Raw genomic sequence first — 27,638 nt, 5'->3', positions numbered from 1 at the left:
GGCGGAGAAGCCCGCCAGGGGCGGGCGAAGCAGGGTTGGGGTGTGTGCGCGCCGTGCTCCCGGGGCGGGGCGGGGGCCGGGCCGGCGCAGCGACCCGCTGGTCCGCTTTGTCCCCCAGGCGCCCGGCGCGGCGCGGCAGGGGCGACGCGGCGAGCGGGGCGCCCGGGGCGCGGGTGCGGGGAGCCGGGGCGTGCGCGCGCGTGCTGGCCGCTCGCCGATGGGGCCTCGAGCCGCCGATTCCTGCCGAGTAAGCAGTCTGGCTCCTCGGCGGCTGCACAGTGGCAGCAAGGCTGGCGCTGGCGCCGCGCCAGCCCCATCAGAATTAGCTCATTGTTCACTAGCACACTAGCAGGGGAGAGAGCGAGCGTGCGCGCGAGAGAGCGCGCGAGAGAGACTCTTAGAGAAAGAGAGACACACTCTCTCGGAGAGAGCGCCAGGCAGGGAGACCTTCCCCTGCTTCTTTTTCCAAGGCTGCACTTCTTGGAAGTGAAGCCGGTTTGGGTTTTGTTTCCCCTCCCCCTCCTCCCTTCTCTTCCTCCACCCCTTTCTCCTCCCCCTCCCCCAGCTGTCTTTCTAGCATGATGCCCTTTTTCATCCACATTTGTGTTTCAGGTGTAGAGAGGAGAGAGAGTGGACAGGGAGCGGGGCTTTTGTCTGTAAGTATATGCCATTCCTATCTCCGGCTGGGAGCGCTGCTTTCTCTTTTGTGTCGTTTCCTTGCCGTTGCTCTTAGCTGGACCCTTCAACCCTGCAGAGTTCATGCTTCCTCCCTCTAAATTGTAAAGAACTGAAGCGTGTACCTTGAGAAATTCTGGCATTTTGGTCCTGCTGCATTAAACCCAATTTAACTTGGGTTTTTTCTAAAATGCACAAGTTAAGGGGGAGAAATGAATTCTTTTGGGAAGGGGTGGGGTTTTTTGCTTGTTGGTGTGGTTAATTTTTGTTCTTCATGCTCATAAAGCACTGTTAGGAACTGTTTTGTTTCTTTGCATTAAATGCACGTTGGTGCATGCAAGCTTTCCCCCTTTTTCTAAAATGAATTTGTGTCTCTCCATCCTTACACTTTATTACTCTTTCAACGCTGCGGCTGCAGAGGGTCTTTTCAGGCATTAGATCTTACAACACTTTTTTCTGCATTTTCTTATAAAGCAGTTAAACTTGTGGGGGGGGGGAGCTTAAAAATAAAAGTGCCTTTTTTTTTTCTTGGTGATGATAATAACCTGATTTGCATTTATATGTATCTATAATAACATTATAGGAAAACTCTAAGAGCTTCTGATACCCTTTTCGAGAACTTTTAGTTTCTCCATTCATCTTAATTTTTGTCACAACTTAGGTTAACAAAAGGGCCGTGTTCTGGTGACATAAAGGTGTAGGGCAAATCACTGCAGCATGTATATTATTGTTTGTTAGGTTAGGGAAAAGAATGTAATGCTGTATATTGCTGACTTTTCCCCCCATGTAGTTTTTTTTTTTTTCCCCCTTTAACAGGGAAGGTTATGTAATGCAGTGCCATTTCCAAAAATATCCACTCTGAGGCATTACACTACACGGTGGAAGGCTGATTCCTATTCTGCCGTCTTGATTGCAAATATACTGCCAGTAGTATGTCTGGGAACAAAGAGCAGCCAGAAAACAATCTATTTTTATCACTTAGTTCTACTTTTAAGTTGCTAAACCTTTTGAACTTGTGCAATTTGAAAACGAACCAAACACTAAGAATAGCCCGGGACTCTGCAAAGCCGGGTACCAGGGATTCCTTTGTCCCCTATTTAAGCCTATAGGCCACTTGGAAAGCTCTTTCAGAAATCCCAGTGGTTGCAATAATTTGCATGTAACTTATCTTAACCACAGAAAATGGCTGTTTCTCTGTAATCTCTAAAGAGGTATTTTTCATTTGCTGACCTGTGGTGAGGTGATGTGTCTACTGTATTTAAACATATTTTGCAGGTTGGTCTCCCTGGACTGAAGAGAGGGAGAATAGAAGCCCAAGACTATTAAGATTCTCAAAATGGTAAGAATTGGTCATCAGAGGAAATTCTCAGTAGCTTCTTATTAGTCTTTCTTTCATATAAATATCAACCACCCACCTTCATATGCCTCAACCCGTCATTGTTTCTGCCCTATCTGACCTTTAAAAGGTTCTATCCCCGCATGTGGGAGCTTTACAGTACAGCAATTTATGTGAATTGGATGTAGCATATTAGGTCTTTTGACTTGCAATTATTTTGAATAGAAAACTAAAATTCCTCTTCAGAAGCGAAAATTTAACTCAAACAACAGAAACTATTCTGTTCTTAAAGAAGAGTGAAGTGTTGTGACATGCATGGAGCTGGTGACAGCAGTAGGGCTCAAACAAAGCAGTGGTCTTGTATTGGAGATAGCCAGAACTTACCCAGAAACGAGGAGTCTGTGTCCAACTAAGCAAACAGTATATGCTATCCTTAAGAGCAATATATATGAAAAGCATGAATTTTTGTATTACAGTGCCCCATCTATTGTATTTGAAAATGTGTTTTTGTTGATTTATACCTTCGTTTATGAGGGTCATCTGCTCAGTGAGAAGTCAAGCGTGTTAACCTCTAAATAAAAGTGTAGCTCTTTCTGACTAGGATTATGAACCACAGAGAAGGCATTTTAATGTTTGATTATTAAAGAAAGAAATAGAAGAAATACACATTAAAAGCAGCTGAATGAGTATGTTTATCTTCTATGAAAAATTTCCTTTTTGGAAATAAGGTTGAACTGAAAAAATAATAGAAATGCCATAAAACTTTTCAGTTAAGTACAGCATGTCCTACTGCAGATGTTTATACACTTAAAACACCTCTTTGCCACCCCTTAAAATGTGTGATTTCCAAATATAGTTGTAGTTTTTTTTTTTAAACGAGGGTGGAATTTAATGAATCAGAATTGAATCTGATATACTTGATGTTTTCTTTGAGAACAATCCAAGTGTATACTTCCAAGGAGAAAAATGAATCAGGGACAAATAAATGAGTTCAGTTTGAGTTTTATTAACGAGTATGTTTTTTATTTTTTATGTATGCCTCACCTGTCACTTCAACAACAAGGTGTCAAAGCACCTAATAAAGTAGGTCTTGCTTGGACCTAGTTTGATAATGATCAAATTAAGGAATTTGAGGTAGAAAGACAAAAGGGGTGAACATAAAATTAAACTAGTCAATGGGTTTTGTGCAAATGGTTCCTAACTTCGTATTAAATTCCTAATTAACTATTGTCATAGAGTAATAGAATGGTAACAAAATGGACTTCTGCAAAGTATTTTTGTTTACTTAATTATCATATACTGCAGCTGGGCCCATCGCCTTGCATCCTAGTTCTTTATCCCAGAATCTTACCCACTCTGTGTCACCATCAACAGATCATGAAGGTTCATGTATGTTGCAGTATATCAGGTGACCAGTTTGGTTAAACATAAATATGACCACTGACCCTGCCACAACTAGCTGTATAGATCAAGCTCAAAGAGTCAATATCATGTTTCTGTAGTAGTGAGTGGAATGAGCTTTGTAGCAGGCAAGCATGCATGCCAAAGCCGAGAATGAAAGTTGGAATCATTTGAATGCAGAAAAGCAAATGTGAATTATTATTACATGTTAATTTCTTACAGTTGTCATTTATGTATGGTGGCAGAATAGGAAATTACAATTTGTTGCTCTTGGAAGGATTTTTACTCATGAAAAAATTCTCGCAACTTTTTGGTGATCCTTTCATCAAGATGTCAGTCCCTTTTGGCACAAGCCCATTGCCTGAAATGAAACCACCGACAGTTATTGTCTGTGGGTGATTCCAAGTAACTTTCTAGCAATTCTCTTACTCCGCGAGGTCTGAGCTCTTAAAAGTCTTTGTATATATTAATGTAAAAAATGTTTCAATTACGGTTTTTTTAAAGAACTGTCTTGTACCTCTTCTTTCTCCTTTATGGCAAAATGAAATTAATTTTCTTTTCTTGATTAAAACTGGAATTACTTTGCAGATCTCTGTAACTGTCTTACATAGGGTAAAGACTTGGCCCACATACAATAGAAACTACTGCTAGGGAAGCAGTAGATTTAACTCCTGGCCTTCTCTAGAAAATATATAAGCAAGTCTCTTCTGTTAAACTTGTATTTCCTTTACATAATTTGAAACACTAAACAGGATCTAATTTCGTTGTATTTAGCCTATTGAATAAGTGCTCATTCCAAATACAAATTTATAATCAGCTCATTCCAGTGTAAGGAATTACCCAGTAAACTGCAGAATTCAAAACAGTGCTTCAGTATCTAGACTTTTTACATACCCTAAAATGATCATGTTTCACAGCAATAATTTGGAGACACTCAAGAATCTTAGAGTGCCTTCTGCATTATCAAACAAATACAGCCACCTTGTACAGCTCTAGGAGGCATCAATCATATTGTATTCTTTGTATATGCCCCTTTGAGCACAACTGCAGGTGGTGCCATTTACATAGATTACAGGGTGCAGGTTGTGCAACTCAAGAGTACTGTTAAAAGTGTTAATTTTGAGCATCATTTGCCATAGCTTAGTTGACCAGAATATTCTTTTCAATAACTCTTTACCCAACTTTTCCAGTTTTTTAGTAAACATGCCTCTCCCCACTTTTTCAGTTTTCTAGTCAAAATGCTTCCCCCCACCCTGCCCTTTTATTTTGCAGTTAGTAGGATATTTTGAATCTGCAGAGATCTTCAGCATTTCTTGAATTTGTATTTGGTTTTTTACTAAATTTTAATTTCCAGGATTATATTTTATATGGGTCCTTGATATTTATTTAGGTATTTTGTTTTCAAGGTACTTGCTTCAGGTATCTCAATGAAAAGAAAACATTTCAGAATGAGTAGATGATCCTATTAAATAGTTTGAAAAAATAAATTATTTAATCCAATGTCAAGGTTAAGTTGTGGTTTTCAACATGGTTACCCTCTACAAAGTATACTTGCCTCTGAGTATGTGTGTGCTGCGGTCTCACAGTTGCATAAGCATGGGCTCATGTTTTAACAGAGACCTAGAAGTTGGAACAATTTACATTCTCTGTAAGGCTGATGGATGCTGAGCTTCTAAAAAAGATGAGTTGACTCCATTGTACTGTTCATAGAGCTCTGCTTTCTGTACAGTCTGTGAAGTGGCATTCATGGGCTTACAAGAAGACTCTTTCAATAATCTCTCCATTAACATAAGGTTTCCTTGTTTAAAGAAACAGACAGAGACTGGGGAGGGACGAGATCCTATTGGTAGTTTGTGCCATTGGGCTTGGGATGTAAATTTACAAGTTGCTGTGTGACTCTTGATGGTGGAGATGCTGAAGAGTACCCAGGCGGGTAATTTTATATGCTATTAACTTCTCTTTCACCAAACCTTCCAGTGCACAGTGAGTGGGAGAATTGGGAATTGTTTGGGGAATTAGGACAGTAGAGATAGTCTATCTGGGTTTAACCCCAGTGCAGCTTCCTCTTGAGCTATAGATAATTCAGATAGGAGAAGGTATTTGAGCAGAAAGCTTAGAATAAACAGCTATTCAAAGTATCATTCCAATTTAACCTGCTACAGTTCTTAAAAAGTTAGATGTAAATTAGATCATCATAAATACACTGAAGGAATTCATTTTATTTTAAATGCTAAGATGAATACTTCTAAAATAGGAAAATTTACTTTTAAAATATGAATATATTGCTAAACTAAATGAGTAATCCCCCAATTAGGAGTTTTATACATTTAAGTATTCATCTACCTGGTCACTGAAGATCTGAAGTTGCATTCAGATGCATGGGACTGGGAGCTTTGGAGTGAAATGCTGTAGTTTCTGTGGTTCTGCATTTTTTCCTTGGTGCCGTTCCTGGATGGAAAGTCTTTTAAGGCCATATCCTCACAGCCAAAGTGAAATGGAGGATTGAAATAATTATCTGAATAGTTATGCTTTAAAAAACCCTTGATTCCATCTGAGTCATCTTAGTACATTCAAAATGTTGCTTGAGTGATGTAGGAGTAGGAGGGATTTGCCTGAATTATCTGTATAATTCCTGTGTTATACAGGAAAAGACTAGGGATAAGGAAATCTTACCAGCAAATCCAATTTGAATATATCAGAGCAAAATGTATTGAATGTACTTGGACTATGTCATCTTAGTTGATTAAGATACGTTACAAGATTCCAACTTTAAACTGCTTCTCTGCTTTGAACTGGAAAACAGGTTAATCATAAAGCCAGCCCACATCTGTAGAAATTGTGATTGCTAAAAATATCATTTACTGGGTCTAAATTTATCTGAAATGGATATTTCTAGACATATTTTGTACCTGGGGAGAGCGTCAAGAATATTTTATCTCAGTAGTTTAAAAAATAGCAATGATTCTGAAATTGATCTAGTTCATGACAAATGTTAGCAGCCCTAATGGTTTGGGACTTAAGCATTAACATGGCTCTTAACTGAATTCTAAATATCAATTTAGTTATCAGTAGCAGTGACATGGTATTAACCTGGGTGGCATGATATGTTAGTTGGATCATATGCATTTCTTTCGTTGCCCAACTGAATTATAGGCTCCAGAAGGCTTATAAACTTCATATACAGTTCTTGCTAAAGTATTAGATATACAGTAGAAGCTCAGTAAGTGTTTGGTTGATGCATGTTAATATCTATTAAATTGGACTTTTTTGATTCATCCTTAATAAATTGCCCATGTTCATTTTTTGTGAACTGGAAGTAATTTGTATCCTTAACTTCTCTCCTTCTAAGGACCAGGAAGTTGAATGGATGCAACTTTTGTTTACACAGAAAATTATATTTCATTATTTATTGAAAGGATAAAAAAAATTGTGGTTAAGCCATAAAGTGTGGCACTTGCCAAAAGAGTGGCCTGTGATTGCTCACCTTTACCAGCTTTCAGAACCATACTCTGAACAATATGATGAGATGCCAGCTCTCTGGGTTTGGTCCAGCTGTGGTGCTCAGAGCTCACAGCAGCTTTGTCTGCAGCCATAAAAATCCCCACCTGGATCTAGGAGGAGCTTTGCCCCCAGTATTGGAACTTTAAAACCCTCAGTTATTTCTCATATAATCTGACTCTGTGATCCCAAGAACACAAAGGCTGCATGCCTGAAAATACTGAAAAGAATGAGAAGAATTAGGAGGAGGATTATACATCTATTCTCATGTCAACTGAGCAACGTGTTTTTTTGGGCATTTTATTTGTGCATCGTTCCTTGCATTGCGGAAGGTACACACTTGGCCTCTGCCCTCAGTGGATTTATATTTTAGCTGTGGAAGGAAGACTAACATGTTTGGCAGACTTAACAATGTGAGACAATATAATCTAGTTCTAAATAGTAAGATGCAGAAGAGTGATATTATTGAGGACTAGGGTCTGGGGATAGTAGTGAAAAACTTTTGTTAAGAAGGTAGAAATTAAGCTAGAGCCACAGATGGCAAATACATGGCGTGCATGCCACCACTGACTCCTCCTAGACCTGTGGAAGACATTGCTAATCAGCCTTGACACTCATTATTATTATTATTCAGCCTGAATATAATTTCAAAACCCTCAATATAGTGTTAGAGGAAACCATTAATAATTGATTGGAGTTGGCACAAAATTTGAAAACTAGAAGTGGACTGTTTGCTCCTTAAGAGCAAGTACTATGTCCTGTTAAGCTTTTTATCCCCAGGGCTTAGCACTGGTCCTTAAAAAATATTAAATGAATGGAGAATTAAGAATATTTGGGTAGTTAGATGGGAGAGAAGAGTATTCCAGATAAAAAGAACATATTAGAAATGTATGCTTGCAGGAGTGAGCTTAATGCATTTTGACTACCATAGGTAAGGTCCTCCTCCCTGTTTAGACCTCTCGTCTGTCAAGGAGAGATCTCAAAGACTAGACCTAGAAGTCAAGTACTTCATGTGCTAAGCAATAGGAAGCCACTGAGCAGGAATCTTAGAGATGGCCCAGGGCTCTCACTCAGGTTACCAACCTGTCTCAGGTTCTTTGCCTTTTGATTGTGCCTAACAGAAAAGAACACACACACACACTCACATACACTCTCTGGTTAAAGGTACAGCTTACTTTATTGCTACCTCTCACCCTCCTTGGGGTAGAGTGGTGGAGAGAAGGAATGTCTATGGCCAGAAGGAACTGGGAAGGGAGAAAGGGAGCATGCCTATCTTTTGCCTCTCTAGAAAGGGGTAGCAGTCCCCCTGGCAAGTCCCAGCAGGTTCAGCAGTGCCTGCTTGGCCAGAGTGGGTGTTGTTGCTATGCAAGCTGCTGAAGGAAGGCACCACACTTCCTTTCTGTGAGGCAGACCGGGAGGGCACAGGCATGTGCTGATCAGTTGCAACCATGTGGGCCCAGCTGCTTCTCTCCTTCCATTTCTTCTTGCTTAACCAGACATTGCCATTCAAAATGCAAGCCCACATTTACATTGTTATAATAAAATTATTTACAGTCTGAGGCCTACGGGCTGTTACTAATTTAGTCATAATCTGGTGACCAACCGAAGGGAATCTCATCACATGATACACAAAAGTTGGGGAAAGCCAAATTCAGAATGGATTTTTCTCTGGAATTTCTTCTGGAAACAGCATAAAATCTCACTTTAATATGCATCAGCTGCAGGATTTTCAGCATGAAGTGATATGACTAGCTCTTTTAGCCCCTCCAGATGAGATTGGACTTAGCCTTAAATCTCTCAGTAAAAGTGACAGAGGTATTGCTCTTTGAATTCTTTATGCCTTCTCCACCTCATATTTTCAAATAACTTTTTTGAACTGCTGTGTTTAGATCTTAATAAGTTTAATTTCTGCATCTAGACAGACATGTCAGGAACTATGTGAACTAATTCTTTATTTCTAGCCACTACAATGGAATATATTTTTTTTTATACCAGGCTACTTATTATTCTAAATGTGCCCCAAGATTCCCTCCTTCTGTGCCTTTGCTTACTCAGTTCTAGAAGGAATGTGCCTCCTGGCAAAATAAAGCCATTCTTCAAGACTGACTTTAAATGTCAATTCCTCTATGAAACTCACCCTGGTACATCCCACAGGAATAATCTCATGCTCCTCTGTGCATATATCACACCTATAACATTGTACTTGCTGCTGGCCTATTTCTGCATGTTTTTCTACCCTCCAAAATTGTAAACTTGAAACAGGAGCATTGACCCCCTAGTAACTGAGCATCACTCCTTCCCTTCTTGGTAACAGTTGAGGCCGTGATGCTTCATTTTTTTCCTTTTCCTCCATGAGCATGTTGGTGAATTCAGATGTGGAAAGGTTTCATCACTGAGAGCGAACTCTCAAACAGCTAGTGAAATTGTTTGGCATTCTCTTTCTTCAAGGTGGAAGGAAATCCTAACCTTCATTGACATGTTCTAATGGGAACTTGGAATATATCTCATACCCATGAACCAGTCTGATTGCTGCTCCCACGCCTAACCAGGATCTGGCACATCCTTAGTGATCAATAAATATCTGTGGAATAAATAAGTGAGTCAGTGGTCATGGATACATGACAATCTGTTATTTCTGGGCAGAAGCAGGTTGCCTACTTTGGGATTCATAACTAGTAACAGCCTGACACTTTGCAGAGTTGTGACAGCTGGGATTATAAATCTTATGGTCTAGGAAATGAGATTACAAATTCACTGCCGAAAAGCCCCTCTACTGAACATTTTAGAAGGCTTGGGGTTGGGGAATAAGGAGGGAGTGTTAAGTGAAATCTAAGCACACTACAAAAACATTTCCTAAATTCTGTGCTTTCTTCTTTTACACTTCCAGAAGAAGAGGTCCAGAGAGAGAGTCCAAGGTTGGTGTGGTCTGCTGAAGGAGGAATGTCATGTTAGAGTAGAGTCACACATCTCATCCAAAATATTAACTGTGGAGTGCCATTATGCACTAGGTTATTAATGGTGTTTTTCTAGCAGGCAACACAGTTTGTCTCTCAGTTTGATTGAGGCAGTCATGACAGTAGAGCAGAATCTGCTCTGGTTTCACAAGCTTAATGAAATCTTTTTAAATAAAATTATTGCCCATTATTACCTTTGAATGGTTACTAATCTAAGCTTTTTGCCTTAAGAGTGTTATGATTATCTAGCTGGAGATATTTAAAAACCCTTGATTTTAGATTGCTTTGTTCAATGTTCATCCTTACTTTCATAGAGTAGAACATAAATATTACTCATGTTAGAAAAGGAAAAGATACATACGAGAGTGTGGCCAATGAAAGGAAGGTCTGTTTGCCCCTTTGAAGCTGAAATTAGGAACCAGAGCCATTGATTGAAAGGAAGGAAGAATAGCCAAGTAGTTGTTGCCAATAAAAAATACTGAGCCAAAGACTCACCTATAGGTAATTAAAACGAGAGAGACTCATGGGCACACAAGTTTGAGGTGGCTGCCCCGCTCTAGCCCTTTTCCGTCCTCCCCTCCAGTTTTTACTTAGATCACCATCACACACCAGTGTCCTTTGATTACTGGGGCAGGTAACAGCCTTCCTGGCTGAATTGAGTTTGATCCAATTCCAGCAGGGAAAAGTACTACAGTCCAATGGCTAAACAGGGAGAAAACTACAAAAGTTGTTTTGTTTAAAACAGGTCCAGGCATTTTGAGGACACTTTTTTGGGATAAAGTTGGTGTCTGATGCAGAACTTATTCATGGACAGGAAAGAGTAGAAATTAGAAGATACTGCTTCTTTGGCAGGCAACCTTTAGAACTGTCAAGGAAAAACTATAGTCAGTCATTAGATGGATAGAACTTACTGATTAAGATACTTATAAACGTGACCCAAGTAGGGGTTTGGAATTAAATACTGCCTCCATGAAGTACTGTTTCACGCTCTTCACTAAGGTGTCCTAGTGAAAGTAACCTGAAAGGCATATGGGGACCATGATCTGAAAGTCTGCTCTTGTGCTGAATGTCAGCGTGTGAGTGTGCTATGTGGGTTTGTCAGCACATGGTCGAACACTTAGCCTAGCACCTGCCACATTGTAGGAACTCAGTTACTGAAAGAATGAACACTGTGCAGGGAATGGACCCACTTTTGAAAGTATGCAATATCAGGGAATTTCAGTTGTTGTGTGGTTAAGAGAATTAGAATTTGTACAGATGAAAATTGTATCAACTAACCTACCCCTTTTCTGAATAGACGTCCCAGGATTTAGTGACTGGTTTCAAAAAACTTTTTTGGGGAAAAATAAAAAGTGTCTTCTTTGCTACTTTGGCACTTCCAGCACAAACTAATGGGACAGACTCTTTGCTATGATGTTCATTCTATAAGATTGAAAACTGCCTACAAATTTTTCAATACCACACGGAAAGTAATTACTTAGTAAATATTTCTTGATTAATTGATTGGGTAATTGAGAGTATATACCTAACCAATTTAGTGCAGAATCAAAGATTTTGCTCACATCTTCTCTGAGCCCTTCTCATCTTCATAATTTTAGTCCTTAATTACCTGGATTTGACTTTTTCAAAGCTGGGGTGCTCTGGTCCAGAACCAAGCCTCTATTTCTTGCTGCCCTGTGGATCTCGGGTCTAATTATCCATCCTGGAAATGCCCTGGCCTTGCATATTTTGCTTACTTTTTGATAATAGAATCTTAAATTGTTCTGATCTTATTATCAGGGTCTGGGAGCCAAGTCCTCACATCTTTTCATTCAATCTTCATTAAGCCTATTCTTTTTTCCTTTTTTTTAAAATGAGTACTGCTTTTTAAATTTTAATTTTATTATATGAGGCTTGACTGTATACAGTGTCACTATCAATTCAATCAGAAATTCAATTAAATTTGTTCTTTGGCATCATAGAAACAATTAATCTGATAATTCATGTGAATTTTTACTAAATTGATCAGCTGTTCTTATATTATTCAGACAAAGCCAGAGGGATGCCACCTCTTTGACGGTGATTGAATACAGTGCTCTACATGTAATCTGAGGATCAGATACAGCACACCTTCTTACTTGCTGTTTGGTGCCTCTATGATGTTAATAACTAACGTTTGGCTTGTTACTCCTTTTCCATCTTTCCCTTTGTCTGTCTTTAGAACTGTTTCCAAATGGAGTCAGGTTAAATTTATTTTTCTTTCTGAACTTACCATTCTAAGTAGTTTATACACTGCCTGTGTGGTCTAAGGAGTATTTGTTTTCTTCCTCTTCAATTAGGATCACTTTATATTTTTATGCAGTATATGGTTTGTATATCTGCAGGTCATTGATAAAGATAAGGTTTTTAAAAATTCTTTTAAGCAATTTGTTTTTAAATTGACAATTCTGAGAAGCAAAGTTATAGTGAACATGATTTTAAATGCATTTGATGAAAGAGAAAAATATATTAAATTAGATTGTTCGTTGGTAGGCCATCTGAGAAGGAGCTGTTTGAGAGTTCATTTGGGGGTCATATTAAAACAATTTGGTTTCTCAGCAAATGCCCTTTGTAATTCGCTGTAATGATTGCTAGATATTTGTATTGTGCAGAACATTTCCTTCCAGGGAAAATTGGAAAAAGGCAAAACTATGATTACCAGTATTGCTTGGGTTTAATTAGATCCAAAGCCGTAATGCAGCTCAGCCGGAGTTGCTGCTCTAAGACTAGTCTTTCCTCAAAAACTGTAGCAACAGATGAATACTGGAGAGCAAACCCTTCAGTGTCTTCAAACATTGCTTTTTTTAATTTTTTTAAGGTAAGTTATTTTTGAAGGGTGGCTATTTACTGAAAACATAGGCAACAGAGCAACAAATATTTTTGAGAAAATTGTTCTTGACAGTAGGTGTCGAAAATCCATCTAAATTTCATCACCAGGGCACTAAGAGGAGATGCCCAAGACCTACTTGGGGTACTGAAAACAGGTACCAGTTTTCAAGGAGGCTCATGGTGACACTTCAGGTGACTCTGGGGAAACAGTGGAGCAGATCAAGATTGACAGACTGTTCTGTGAGAAGAGAGGCTGAGTTTTCTTTCTGTCTTCTCCATTCCTTGGCTATGTGACCTTGGGCAGGTCCCTTCATTACTCTCCCTTAGCTTTCTCATCTGGGAAATGGTGAGGAGGTGGCAGATGATAGCTAACACAGATCCGCTTACACAGGAGCCTGACTTCATCTTTTCAGTAACACTATGAGGATTAAAGGAGTGCACCTGGAAAATGTGCCTAAATTTAAAAAAAGAAACAAAAAACATTATAACGTATTGTGCATTTCTGCAGAAAACTGTAGGTCCCCAAATACAGGTACTCTACATATGTGGGTTCTAGCAATCCCCATGTATTGCTCATAGTTCTCTCTTTTGGAGAAGTATAGTTTTGATGTTTGGTTTACAATGGAAGAAAGACTAAGGGAAAAAGAAAAGTAATAAGAACACAGTATGAGGCTGAGGTCTTCTCTTGCTGGAGAATATAGTCAGGGTTTGGAATGAAGGTCTGAGTTTCCAATACCATCTTTGTCATGTTAATTAGAATACAGGTGATTGCTTTTCCAGGGAACTTAACCTCCAAATCTGTCATTCCTTATGCAGTTATTTTCACAGCTTTCAAAGCATGTTTCTTCAGTGACTCCTAGCCTTAAAACACCTATCTATTTGGGTTGGGGGCTCCTCTCTTTGATCTCTGTCTCTCACGGTACTGCCTGACCAAAGCCCTCATCAGAGAGAAGACTTCTACACAATCAGACCTTGCTCTGCCCAGTGGAGTTGAAAACTTGGGTGGTGTACAGGGACACATCTATTCTAACCTTATTCTATTCCTCTTGTACTTTTAAATTTTTGCTAGTTTTCCTAGAGGACAGGTTATTGGAAGCCTCTTAGTGGCCTCTTTTTAACCTAAGCCTTTATAGTATGCATTTACAGATCTGTATATATTCCCCTACCCCCCCTTTTTAAGTCATACTTTTCATAAGATTTGGCTCTGACTAAACTAATTGTAATTACATCCTCCCTCAACAGAAACCACTTTCCCTCAAAACTTAGTGGTCAGCTATGATGCTATTTGCTGTTGAAGAGATACCAGTCCTTAAATGACCAGGACAGTGCAAGACAAACATTGAACTATGAAATGACTTTTGATAAATGCTGAGGGGTTTTTGCAGCTGCCAGCAGAAGAGGGTGCATTGATGGAAAGAGTGAACAGTTTCTTTTGGAATGAGCACTTTGGGAAAAAATGCAGACTTTCTGGAAAGCTCAGTCTTGCATGTGGCAACAAGAGAAGTGCTTTGAAATGTCTTCAGACTCTTCAAAAGCAACTGGCTATCTTATTATCCACCCAGACCAAGAAAAATCCAAAAACTTATGTCTAGATAAATAAATACTTATTTCACTAGGCTTTAAATGAAGGCTTTAACAAAAGAAATATGATTTTTGAGCAGTTACTCTTCCATGTTGGTGAAAATTTTTCAGAAGATTTTAATGGATAGCACAGTAATCTTTAGACAGGAGAAAAGAAAAAATAGCATTCATGGTGACTAGAAATCAGACTGCTCATAATTATTTGAAGGTCAAACCAAACATAGCATACCTAAAATTATTCAAACCAGCTCATAAAAGCATGTCTAGATGTTTCCTATTAACCTTGGAATGTGCTTGGAAAAAGTCCCGCTATTCCAGATGTCTAGTATTGGAAAGCATATCAACAGTATTACTCTCTTTTGTGGTGGAGAATAACATTCTAAAATTCAAAGTGCAGTTTAGTGTGTTGTGTGTTGGGACATAATATAGAATTAATATTCAAGTTTTCTTTTCTTTTTTTCTTTTTAATATACCTTAAAAGTAGGAGAAACATCACAAGATGTAGTGTTTCTTATTTCTCGGTTACAAATAAAAACCAGTTTATATAATGGAATAAGGTGGTCCAGACTTAGAACTCAGATGTGTTAAGTAAATATTTACTCTGGTTCCACTCGAGGGAGGTAAAAGATTTTATTAACATATTTGTTGAGGTCGTGGGGGCAAGGAAAAGCTTATGCTGTGCTTAAATGCCTGAGGGGCCTTTTTGCTGCAAGTTAACAAAGCCTGCTTTTTCTTGCTTTCTTTTTTTTTTTTTTTTTGCTGAAAAGAACAAATATCTTGTATTGTGGCCTTTACTTTCTCATTGTTCATTCACAACTGCACACTCTCAAACCAGAGTTTTTAAAAGAAGCTTTATTTTTTCCCCTTTGTTTGGAAAGTGTCTTCCTGGACATTGCTTATGAGATTTGTTTCCAAGCTTTTTTCTTGTGCTTTTTCTCCTGGTTTACTTTGGTCTGTTATCAGCTGTTTGTACTTCATCTTGTTTTCATTGCTGAAAAACTGTTCCATTAAAAGTCAGAATTTGAAGTGTTGAACTTCATTCCTTGAGTCCAGTCCATAGTTTGGCTCTGATTACTGTACCAGGCTGACCTCCCATCCAGAGGAGGGTGTCTTGGCAGAAATCTGAGAATTCCTCGATCAGTGACTCCCTTTTTTGGATTTATGGAGTGTTTAGGTGGATTGCTTTGTGCTAAGCATGTTCCTATTGGAAAGGAATGAGGCTAGGATGAGAGGAGTTTGTGCAACATAAATGTTTGCAGCTGACCTTAGTGTGTACCGCGCTCGAGTTAGCCAGCCCTGTTGTGCCTTGAACCATCAAGCCCTGAAAATTCACATAATGAATGGTTTTAAATAGTGGTGAAGAAGAAAAGTTAGATAATGTTGTTAACCTTCTGTGGCTTGCTCCTGACTTGATTTGTCACTCCCCAAGTCTTTGCCATTATTCTTAGAAATCAAATTTTTAAAGACTCAGCCAAACAAGCAGAATATTATATTGTGGAACAGAGTGACTGTGAAAGCTCTTTGTGCTGGTGATTAATTTCACATGTAAACACTCTTATTTTGTTGCCAGCAAGGAGATTTCCTTTTCCTTTCCCTGCCTGGTTGAAGTCTAGAAATAAAAATCCACAGCTGTTGGGTTCCCACATATTCATCAGCGGCCTCCCAAGATGGCTTCGCAGTGAGCAGAGTGATTTTAGAGGATTCGATTGGTAAAGTCTACGCAGCTTGTTTCAGACACTCCAACTCACAATGCAAGGAATTATAAATCTTTTGCCTGCCTGACACTTAATGTTGGACAGTGCCATCATCTGCTGCATAACATTAATAAAACGTGGACATTTTCTGTGCCCGTAACGTACTCCAAGCAAAGCTAATGCCAGTGGGTTTAACCAATTTGTGAGCTATCATTGTCTTCCTTATTGAAACACAGTTGTCTCCTCCCACCCCTATTTCTACACACTAAGGAATTGTCAGGCTGTGGAAATTCTGAGAGTGTCTGCAGGTGGTGAAATAAGGTAGAGCCACAAAGGCCACCCTTCTCTTTTTAGCAGGAGGGCATTTATGGCTTTTGAACGCAGTAGTCAGGTTCATAATGCTTTCTCTGTAATTATTCATTGTTACCACAGGCCAGCTCCAGTGTTTGTGTGTGTGTGTGTGTGTGTGTGTTTAAATTAGGTCAGTGCATGTTTCATTTAGTTCCCAAGCCAGAATGTTTGCCAACCTAGGCATTAACACTTTTATTCTGCTTTCCAGAATGTGCAGAGGTTACAGATGCCATCTGCATGGTCCACTGTTCTGCATGCTTATCTTTTTGCCTTCCAGTTGCAAAACATTTCCCCCACTGTGTGCTTTCTCTCCAAGCAGCATTCACAGGGTTAGGTGGATCTCTAAGACTAGGTCTCTGGAGAGACAGTGCCGTGCATCCTCTTTTGGCACCATCTAATCTTTGATGTAATGCTGTTCAGAGAAAATGATCCTTGTAGCTCATTTATGGTTTCAGTTTACATTCTGCCCTCTCACATGACCAGTAACACCTGGGAGCAGAGTGGCTTTTGAGGGAGATTCTTAATAGTGCCACTTCAAAGGGCATTTGCGGAGATGAAGTGAGTGTAATGCACATAAATTCTCCTTGAATTACTGTACTAGGTTTTACAACCTCCTGGCCAATTAGGCAGAAGAGAACATGTACACAGGCAGACACACACTATTTAATTGGAGGAAAGATTATGAATTATACCCCTTTATTTCACAAAAAAATAATTATACAGGTTGGACACCTGCTGCCCTCGTCCACTTTCCTAATTGCAGGAGGTGGGCACCCATCCTTGTTAAGTCATAAAAGTCTGTGTGTGCATTCTTTAAACATGTAAGACCCCACCAAGGATGAAGAATAATACTACAATTATGGTCATTAACAACCAGGCCATGCACCATATCTTCATGGCAGCTTTCTGAGAAGGTATGTTAACTAATGAAGTAAGTAGCATTTATGTATGTGACTCTGAATAAAGATATGACCTGACAGCCACCAGATGCCCTCCCAGATCTTCTCACTGCCACCACCGTTTCCTCTGTTGCCAGCACTACTGGATATTATACTCATGTTGGTTTTGTGTTATTTAGTCTGTTGATACGTGTTGCAGCAGCTATTACATTCGACATAAACTATACATTTCTTTCTTTTTCTGTTGTTGTTGCACTTAAGGCACGTATTAGTTTGCTAGGTTGCCATAACAAAGTACCACAGACTGGGCAGCTTAAACGGCAGAAACAGAAACGTGTTTTATCACAATTCTGGTCTAAGACCAAGATGTCAGCAGGGTAGGTTTTTTATGAGTCCTCTCCCCTCAGTTAATAGATTGCTGTCTTCTCGTGTTTTCACATGGTCTTCCCTGTGTGTGTGTGTGTGTGTGTCCTAATCTCTTCTTAGAAGGACACCAGTCATATCAGAATAGGGCCCACCTTTATGTCCTCATTTTAACTTAATTACCACTTTAAAGATTTATCTCCAAATACAGTCACATTTTGAGGGACTGGGGGTTAGGACTTCAGCATATGAATTTTGAAGGGACACAAGTCAGCCCATAACACATGCTTTTAAGACTATCTTTTTGTGGGTTGGTCACCCTGCCCTCTCCCACTCCCAGACTTGAGGTTAGAAGGCAGGAAGGAACTCTAATTCTCTTGCAGTTCCTAGAACTTAACACAGTGCCCAGCACCTTGCAGCTGTTTCATAAACTCTTGGTGAATGAGTGCATGAAGGTTGGTAAGAAATTTGAAGTTAAAAAGAATCACTGTGTCCCTGTCTGCCAGATTAGAAGATGTTCAGGTGAGAAGCTGAGGCAGAGAAAATACAGGACACACAAACTGTTGCTTGTGGACCCCCCATTCTCCATGTCCAGCACTGAGAATGAAATGAGAGTTGAGGGCCTGTGGGGTCCCTAGGGTCATGTTTGAGCCACTTGAGAGCAAGGGTAATGAATGTCAATAGGTATCTTTTCTTAAGCCCTTCATTTTAGAGTCTCAAAACACTACAGGTACAAGAAAGAACAAGGCTTAATATAGATAGTATTTATTTCCAATAATCTATTAAGTTTTCCCAAAGTCAACTGTGCAAAAAAAGAAAAAAGAAAGTTGACATTTTCCCTTCAGAGATTATGTCCAGGGATATGCTGACTGCTTAGAGACTAGCCACACAGGATTTAAGACTGTGACTGAGACGACTCCTCTGTCTCTGCCACTTTGGGCTTAAGGATCTGACTTTGAAAAAGATTGGAAGAATTTATTGCAAGGCCAAAGTGACATTTATTTTTCCTAAAGTGTACAATGATCACTTCATGGTCCAAACACTGAGAAATGCTTAATTAGAAATGCCCTTGGTCAATTTGTGACTAAATTAATATCTCAAAAGTACAAATGTGAAGTAAGAGAGAAAGTTCCCTTAGTCGTGAGTTTTTTATCAGATACTCATTTTCTTGAGCTCTTTGGCAACAATCGTTGACTTTTTCCTAACGAAAGGAGAATTCTTAGAAAAACAAATTGTTAGAATAAGTGTAATAATTTCTGAGAGGCAAGCTATTTTCTCCTACAAATTAGATTTGGGTGGCTTTAGTATTGATGCTTTGAATCTAGAAGTTAAATGCTAAAGCAAAGTCATATTGTTAAAATGGAATATTCCAGAAAAGCATAAGAACACAGAAATGACAACACTTACTTGATTTTGCAATTGTACTTAAAGCATGCTTTTTAAAGTGGCAATGTAGAAATGTAATCATTTTATAGCCATTTATGTTAATTGGTATTTACAGTTGATCCCAATTTGGGGTCTCCTAAAGTTAATCCCAAAGTGGGATTTTGTGTGCTGTGACTTTGTTTTATGCCTTGAGAACATCTTGTGTATTTTAGATTATGATTTTGTTTTCTTCACCTATTCCTGGCTAAAGGGAATGTTAGGAGTAGCTGCTTGTTCCAAACAAGGCAGATGGTGGGTTCTTCCAGAAGGAGCTGGGCAGAGGAGGGGAAATCTGTGGAAGAGGAAGGTGGTTGGGGTTGAGGGAACTGCATGGCTCAGAAAGCTGACCCGGTGCAAAGTGAGAAAGTAGATCCAATTCTTGCAGGATGAGCTGTCAAGTATTTAAGACCCACATGTGGGTGGGTGGCTGTGGTCTAGTGTAATTCTGAGGCAGAGGGGGTTGACGATGTGAATTCTGGGGTAATTCGAGGGCAGCAGAATAGTGGAAAGAACGGAAGTTTAGGATCTGGTAACCCAGTTTGAGTTCAGTCCTACCCTATACTGACTGTGTGACTTTGGGCAAGTCTGCTGACCTTTTTGAGTTTCAGTTTCCTCATCTGTGTAGTGAAAATAAGACCTATTCACAGGCATATGATCTGGATAAATTAGCAAAATTGCTTTGTAAGCTGGGATGTGCTATACATCTTACTAGCATGGAGAAAATAGTTAGATTATCCCAAAGAATGAACACGATTAAGCATTCACATATCCTACCTCAAATGGCTTGATTGGGACATACAAAACACTACATTTAGGTCTATGATCAGGCTACCTCAACCCGTGCTTCCAAAACCAAACATGACATCTAAGTCTATTTTTTAATCTATTAATGAGCTGTAATTTTTAATTATTATTTATTAAATGTGAGGCATATTTATAGAATTTGGAGAATCAGGTCTGGAGGGAAACTTATCTAATTTTAAACCCTCCCTTCAAGCAGGGCTGTATCAAATATGAATTAGTCCTGGCAGATGGTTGGTGGATTCTGTTTCTAAATTTTTTAAAGAACATTTCACAGTTTTCCTCTTTAAATTCTTTTAGTAATTAACAATTCTCATGCTGAGTTCTTCCTTATAGCTGACCTAAATCTGTAGTTGTAATTTTAAGTCCTTTCCCCCACACCCGTCTTTACTGGAGATGGAGAACAGCTGGTCAGCAGCGTTATGCTAATACCCTGTGGATATTTAAAGAAGAGTTACTCAGTTCCACTCCCTCTCTGCCTCCTCCCGCCCCCGGGATTCATCAGCTAGTATTCTGTGAATCATTCATGGCTGCTTGTCTCCCTGCCCCTCTCACACGGCAGGGCTGCATCAGGCAGCTGGGAGAGTGTGGTATTAGTGGCCACACAGACCTGGAGACAATCCGGGCTACTTCCTCCTTTCTTCTTTTACTTGGTGCATAATCTCTAGCCTTCTAACGAATTATCAGAATAATCTCTAACAGTGTTTGACGGGTGCATGACACATTTATCTCATAAACATGCAGTTTTGCAAGGATACTTATAGGTTGCTTTGAAAGTTAGGCCTCCCTGGTGACTTGTACTCAGCCAGACATGCCATTAAGCTGCTACTTTGCCTGCTGAAGATCCCATGATTGATATCTCTGTTCTATTGGACTTAATCTTGGGAGACATTGAGCTAAAACTCTCCTGAGAGCAGTGTATATTCAGAAGTACACTAACAGCCTGAAAGAGTTAATGGATTTCCCCAGTGCTCCAAGTTGCCATGGGGAAGTAAGTGACCTTGAGGAGAATTGAGCTCATTAAGCTAATCCCATGTGGTTTCAGAGTGGGTCCTGTTTTTAATCTGAATGTATGTGCTTTTATGTCTCTATAGGTTTATTACCCAGATATCTCGGTCTGGGTCAGTCAAGAGCCATTTCCAAAGAAGGAAATGGAGGGGAGGCTTCCTAAGGTAAGATCCCTTGCTGCCATTTTGTTAACACTGTTTTCAATTTAAAAATCAGAGTTATTTCTTTTTAATTTTAATGTCCATTATAGGCTACTATAATAATCCATTAATCTGATACTGTGATGACCTTGGAAATAACCTGTGTCTTAAAAAAGAATTTCCTAAAGTCCTGTGACTCAAAGTTCACATTGACTTCCTTTCTTCATCTAAGAGTCATGGAATCAATTAAATGTACATTTTATAGGCCTTAAATTTGTTCCATTCCTGGTTAGACAAACTCAAATATTATGTCCAAACTAAAAGATCTCTTAAAAGTTTGAGATGATGACATTTTTGTCTAATAATGTCTGAATATCTGATAAGATTACCCATGACACAAAACAGGAAGAACGTAAAAAAAATTTATGTTTCTTTCTCCTAATTTTTAGGCCTAAAAAATATTTGTATAAATATGGTTTCATTGTTCTAACATTTTAAGTGTGACATTTCTCCTCCACCTTAAGAAAATTTTTAAAATTTATAGTTTAGATTTTAGCACCATTTCACAAACAAATAAATAAAACATTTACCAGTTTTTACTGTAGATACCTTTGGACTTTGCTTGTGATAAGGTAAGTATTGATTTGATCTCAAGCAAGAGGATTGTACTTTTTACCACTGACCTGCAGATTTTGCAGTTAATAAAGAAAAATAGAGTCCATCAAAAATAACATTTTGATTTGAAAATTTCATGAGTGTAATTGACCAATGGTGAGCCCTCCCCCAGCTGTTGCTGGTATTTCAGTGTCTAAGAAACTCTTTTATTTATGCTAAGTGGTTTCAACAGTTCCCTATCTTATACTGACAGGCAGAAGTTGAAGAGGTTGTATCAACTGGCAGTTTGCACTGAATGAAAACAATCCTAAATCACTTCTAATCTTTCAGAGAATTTCTAAAGGTCAAGGTTGAAATCATTGGCAGGAAAGTAGGTGAACAAAATGGTTTGGCCCTGCCTGAGCTAGACTTGCACTGATCTTGTAGAGCTAGAGTGGAAGAGAGCTAAAATGCTAGAGCGTTATTTAAATAAAATACATGCACTCCCCACCATCTCCCCACCACCACCAGCGGCGGTATAAACCTAGATAGTCTTTCTCAGTCAGATCAGGGCTTAATTCCTCTGAGGGTTAGATGGGAAAACAAAGTACAGTATAGCCTTTTGTTAGTTCTTGCCTCATTCAGGCATCCAAAGGGCCTCTCTTTGATACTGATGACATCAACCAGAGGGGCAAGACTGGGTGAAGTTCCTCAGTGAGGTCAATGTGCCTCCCTTAACTCTTGGAAAGCCAGCCCAGGTGCTGGGTCTTGACTACACTAGGGCATGCTCCAGAGAGTGGGTACAGTGAATCTTGGGATTGAGGTCCTCTGCTATTTTAAGTTTTGTCATCTCTAAGTATTTGAATAGTATTTTAAGCATAATATATTTGTCCTTTTTCCAGCCTTTTCTTTCTGGAAAAGCACACCTTTGCATACTGGTAGGAAAAATAATTTTGACTTGGTCCAAAGCACATCATGGAGTAACTGGGGATTAGTCTTCTAGCAGTCATCAGCAGGGCAGGCCATCCGTCCTGAGGCAGGTCAACTGGAGTGACATCCAGGAGAGCCAGTCTGCGGGAGACACGGGACACATCTGTCCTTCCCCCGACCCTGCGCCCACAGCCTTCTAGATTACTCAAATTTCTCAGTCCTGTAGGAACCATTATGTGCTAGATAATGGAGGAAGACAGGACTCTTTTTGCCTGAATTCTTGTAAAGCCTGACTTCTGGAGAAATAAGATGTCTTTGTGTCCCCTCTTCAACATACCTCCTCCCTTTATTGCAGGAGCCTAAAATTCCTTCAGTGAGGGCAGAAAGACTATTCTTTAATGGAAGTGGGGCAGGGAGGAGGATTGAAATCTAGTAAATCCAGGACTGCATGTGCAGAGCTGATTTCCCCAGGGGCTCCTCTCCCTGCAGGCATGTTGGGTTATGGGCCCCACACGGTGCTTCAGGAGCAGGTCTCCAGCACGATTTACCATCATTGCCTTCCCGTTGTCCAGTTACTTGTCTCCTTAATTAAGGGCAGGATGGTCAGGGACTGCTTTTGTTTCTATAGGCTTAAAACCTAATAGTGCGCTCAAGCCATAACAGGCACTCAGAACATGAATAATAAATGAAAACATGGCATGAGTATTTTGGGACCTCAAAAGAGAAAAAATAGTAAAAATGGTAAATTCAAATTTGAAATGATCTTTCCCCCTGCCTTTTTTTCCCCCTTTAAGTATGTCTTCCTAAATCTCCAGCACTTCATTTTGTTTTGTTGTTTATTTTTCATGGAGGTAAAACATTAGTAAAACTGAGATATATAGAGAGACTGATTAATGTTCTTTATATTCACTTTTGAAAAGGGTAAATCTGAAAAGAGGCAGTTTTAAGGCCAGCTGTGTAAAGAGTGTAGTTGTTGAGTGAGATAACATTTATGATCTTTTGATTTTCCTAGCCTGTGACAATTAATAGATATTGAATTTGTCATTTGTCTAAAACCTAAGTTTGTCATACTGGGGAAGGGGGTGCAGCAGAATGAGGGGTGGGGGGAGGGAATGACATTATTTTAAAGGCACCAGGATTACAGTAGATTTCTTTTTCAAAATGTTAGGACTGTGTACCACAGTTTAAAGATTGAAATTTTCACAGCTGCAAAGAATTGCCCAGTATTATGCTTTTATAAATTTTATCTAGATCCTTAAATGTGTGTGAGTGATGAATTATATTTTAATTTTCTGGTTTGGTACCATTGGTATTTAATGATACCAAAACAGGCTCTAAATCACAGCCTAAGACTGGAGCATTAAAGCATGTACTGAGTGGATTTTATATACATCCTAAAAATGTTGTGTGCTCTCAAAGTCTGAGATTTTTAAACACAAACTTTAAGCATACCAGATGTTTAATATGGAAAATCTATACAATAAATAAGACTTTAAAGTTGAATTACCTGTTACATTTAGTTCCTTTGGGGGCTGCTAGAAATAGTTATTTGGTTTCAATTGTGGAAGTTCCTGACTTCTGAATTCTTTTTAAAAAGAAATTCAAATGAGATAATTTACAGATCACAAAGTAAAATTATCACTTTAACTTTCATTTATTATTATTTTTTTGGCAGCTGGCTGGTACGGGGATCTGAACCCTTGACCTTGGTGTTTTAACACCATACCTCTAACCAGCTGAGCTAACCTGCTAGCCCAGATTTTCAATTCAATCCACGTACTTACGTCTAGTCAAATTGTCATATTAAAACTGTTCTGTTAGAACATGAGACCTGAGCAAAAAGAAAAAAACAAACAAACAAACAAAAAACACAAAAACAAGTATTTTAAAACCACAAATAATTTTTTTCCCAAGAAAACTCTAGTAATTAATGGAGATTTTTCCAGTGAATTAATGGTTTAGCTAAAAGAGAGACTGCTGTCAAGGTTTTGCTATGTTTATGTCCGAACAGGGTATAAAATCTATTTGTGGAGAATGAAGACCTTTATTTTATATCACTGGACAAATGGGCCTCATGGTGCTGTCCTCTTGCTGTCTGGTTGTGGTGGAGAGCTCCTCTCCGTGGCTGCCCCTCATCAGTGTGTCAGGGGAGTTGCATGGTGGCCGATCATCTGAGCCACCACCTGAGGCTGGAGTATTCTAGTCAGAAACCAGGACTGTGAGGAAATACTAAGAATAGCCCAGGCAATTCAGACTAGCTGAGTCTCGCTCTCTTCTGGCCTTGGTTTCCCACTCTCCTCCTCTTCCCTGCTACCACTGTGCAGCTCCTCACGTTGTTTCCCTCCCAAATACTCCCATCTTTGCTACCCACTTCTGGTTCTGACCTTAGGGCCCACATGGGATGTGCCAATTGCTTATAGAGTAAACTATATATAGATAAGATTTATGCAAGTTGATTCGTTTTAAAATATTTTTTATTATGTATTGGAAAACAGAGTATTGTTTCCCTTCATCACATCCACTAAACTCTTTTAGCAAAAATTATCTGGTAACACACATCAGCACCTGTCACCCAGCTGGATGTTGGGCCCTGATACTAGAAACTGTCCCCAGAAACCTGATTCAGGGGAATGCTGCCTCTAATGGCTGGGCCCCACCATTAGAGAAGCCCTTGATTCCACAGAAGCAGAGGAAGCTAGTGTTTGATTACTTCATGCTCCCACGGACCTACTATTTACTTTCAGGTGAACTGTGTTTAATATGTAAACCCTGTTTGCAAAACAGCAGGAGTTCAAAGATAAAAAGTGGGTGGGAGAAGCAGAATTGTGAAAAACATGGTTTCGGAAACATGACTAAGTTTGTCTTTTGTGTGTGTGTGTGTGTGTGTCTGTGTCTGTGTGTGTGTCTGTGTGTGTGTTTGTGTGTGTGTGTGTGTGTGTGTGTGTGTGTGTGTGTGTATGTCTGTGGGTCCATCTGCTTTGCAGGGAAGACTTCCTGTCCCAAAGGAAGTGAACCGCAAGAAGAATGACAAGACCGTCGCTGCCTCCCTGACTCCACTGGGCAGCAATGAACTCCGCTCCCCGAGAATCAGTTACCTCCACTCTTTTTAATCGTAACACCTCCATTTGTATTACATGCAGTGTATGGGTATTGATGAGATCATGGTATCATATATGGGATTTTTTTTCTGTGTAAATCATCCAGTATAAGAAGAAACTATGGGACTCTGAGCCTTGCTTTAGAGAACTTACAGTGGACAAATAGGTATCATCAAACCAGTTTTTAATCATTCTGACTCAAGTGAAAACGCTCAGAATTTCACACTGTGAATCCACGTTTACAACCCTTACAGGTGGGCCTTCAGGCCTGGTTCGCTACAACAATGTCTTCCACAACTCAAACTCCCACCGTGCTCACATGACCGGTCCACTCCTGCCTTCTCATTCACACAGCTCCTGACTGCTTCTCGCAGAGGCTGAGAGTCCCCCCTCCCCTTTTTTTTTCATTTAGATGTAACAAGCCTAGTAGTTTATGTTCATCAATTGTCTGTATATCTCTATATTTTATCCATGTACTCTTTTGATGTATAGAAGTAGTTTGAAACTCATTGTTTCCTTGTGGTAAGTGACCGAGATGCTGCCACAGGACCTGAGACACTGATGAATGGTGCTATTTTGGACTTTCAACATGCTCCTTGGCGAGGTAGCTCTGATGGAGTTATTTTTTATTTCTGTGTTCTAAGAAGGTGTTGGTACTCTGTTTCCCTGAATGTTGTTCTCTAGACTGGATTGACTTGTTTTCCTTGTGTCTTCAGCGTGGCTTTCTTCCTCAATGTTGTAGGCTGAGTGATGCTACCAGAGAGTGTGAGAGACCGTGGTCTCCTTGGCTGGCAGTCATGGACATGCAGTCACGGCAGTGGGAGCAATCACAAAACTGTAATTTACTTGCCAAATCTCTTCCTTTTTGGAGCCACGCCTGCCTGACTTAGAGAAAGAAAAGCAATAATTTCCCAGGTGTTTTGAGGTGTCTCTTTGGGTTCATTTTGTTCAAAAGGATATTTGGGAAAAAAAAAAAAAAAAAAGGACAAAGTCTTTTTTTAATAAATGCCCTCTGAAAAAAATCTGAAACACTGTCATCTGAGTAGGAATATGAAAATTACACTTTCTCACAAATTAAGATGGAAACAAATGTCTTTACAAAATAATAATAATAATGAAAAAGGCAGAGCACTCTTTTTGGCGGTCTCAATAAGCAAAGTGTAGATGTTACATTTTTGTCCTTGCTCCCAAAGAAATGGATAAACAAAACTAAAATCAGATAATACCATCTACTCATGGAATGTTGTTGTGTTAGCCAGTCTGAAAGCCCACCTTAATTTTTATATAACTGTCTTTTAGCTCTTCCTTTGACAGGGCAGGCCTTGTGCTGAACTGTTCCGCTTCTGACTGTTAAACACTGATGACGCATGCGCGGCACCTCTTCGTTCTCTTCTCGCTGCCCCATTGGCCTGAGTTTCTTGTGCATTTCCCCCCTCCCTCCTTTGTTAGAATAGGAATATCAGTTGTGTAAATAGAGCAAGAAAACAGTATTCTGCATCTGTGGCATTTATGTAGAGTTGCAGCTGTGTACTGCTGGAAATGCAGGCTTTTGTAACAATGTGATCTTTACTGACGCACTCATGACAAGTACCCAATGTATTTTAGCTATTTTAGTAGTATTCGTTCAATAAATATGCAAGCTGTAAGGTAATTGTCTGATTTGGCTCATCATTGAAGAGACCTACTTTTGGATGCCTTCACTGGTTCATGTTAATTCATATGTTCCAAGAGCCCCGAAAGTCAGGCCAGGAAACCCAAGGACAAATATCAAAAGAAATGGAATCAGCCCTGCCTTTCACGCATTTTCCCTTTTGAGAGTTATATGAGATTAGGGGCTAGGCAGTGGCTCATTAAGATGGTATTTGCAGAGCTGCCTCTGGACACAGGAGAACTAGACCAAATCCTTTTATTTCTACTTTATCTCCCTTTCGGGGCTTCCCCCATACATCAAAACATATTCTTTCTTACTCCTTGCCATTGAGATGTACTCTGTGGTATTCTTTATCCAACCAAAAGATACCTGACCTCACTTCTTCATGGACT

General features: G+C 39.5%; 1 protein-coding gene across 3 annotated transcripts; it reads left to right on the top strand.

Moving 5' to 3' along the window:
• Positions 1-27,246, top strand: NREP (neuronal regeneration related protein). 3 transcript variants are annotated; one of them, XM_063086285.1, is made up of 5 exons: positions 1-40; positions 613-656; positions 1,951-2,014; positions 20,920-20,997; positions 25,482-27,246. In XM_063086285.1, exons 3-5 carry the CDS (start codon positions 2,012-2,014, stop codon positions 25,605-25,607), a joined length of 207 nt encoding a protein of 68 aa, XP_062942355.1. In that variant the 5' UTR covers positions 1-40; positions 613-656; positions 1,951-2,011; the 3' UTR covers positions 25,608-27,246. The 3 variants fall into 3 exon arrangements, with proteins under 3 accessions (XP_062942355.1, XP_062942354.1, XP_062942353.1); XM_063086284.1 differs by lacking the exon at positions 1-40 and adding an exon at positions 149-247; XM_063086283.1 differs by lacking the exon at positions 1-40 and having other exon boundaries at positions 318-656.
• The last annotated feature ends 392 nt before the right edge of the window (positions 27,247-27,638 follow it).

The sequence above is a fragment of the Cynocephalus volans genome, chromosome 2 (assembly GCF_027409185.1).
Source record: "Cynocephalus volans isolate mCynVol1 chromosome 2, mCynVol1.pri, whole genome shotgun sequence".
NCBI lineage: Eukaryota > Metazoa > Chordata > Mammalia > Dermoptera > Cynocephalidae > Cynocephalus > Cynocephalus volans.
This window is presented reverse-complemented; position numbering and strand designations above follow the sequence as displayed.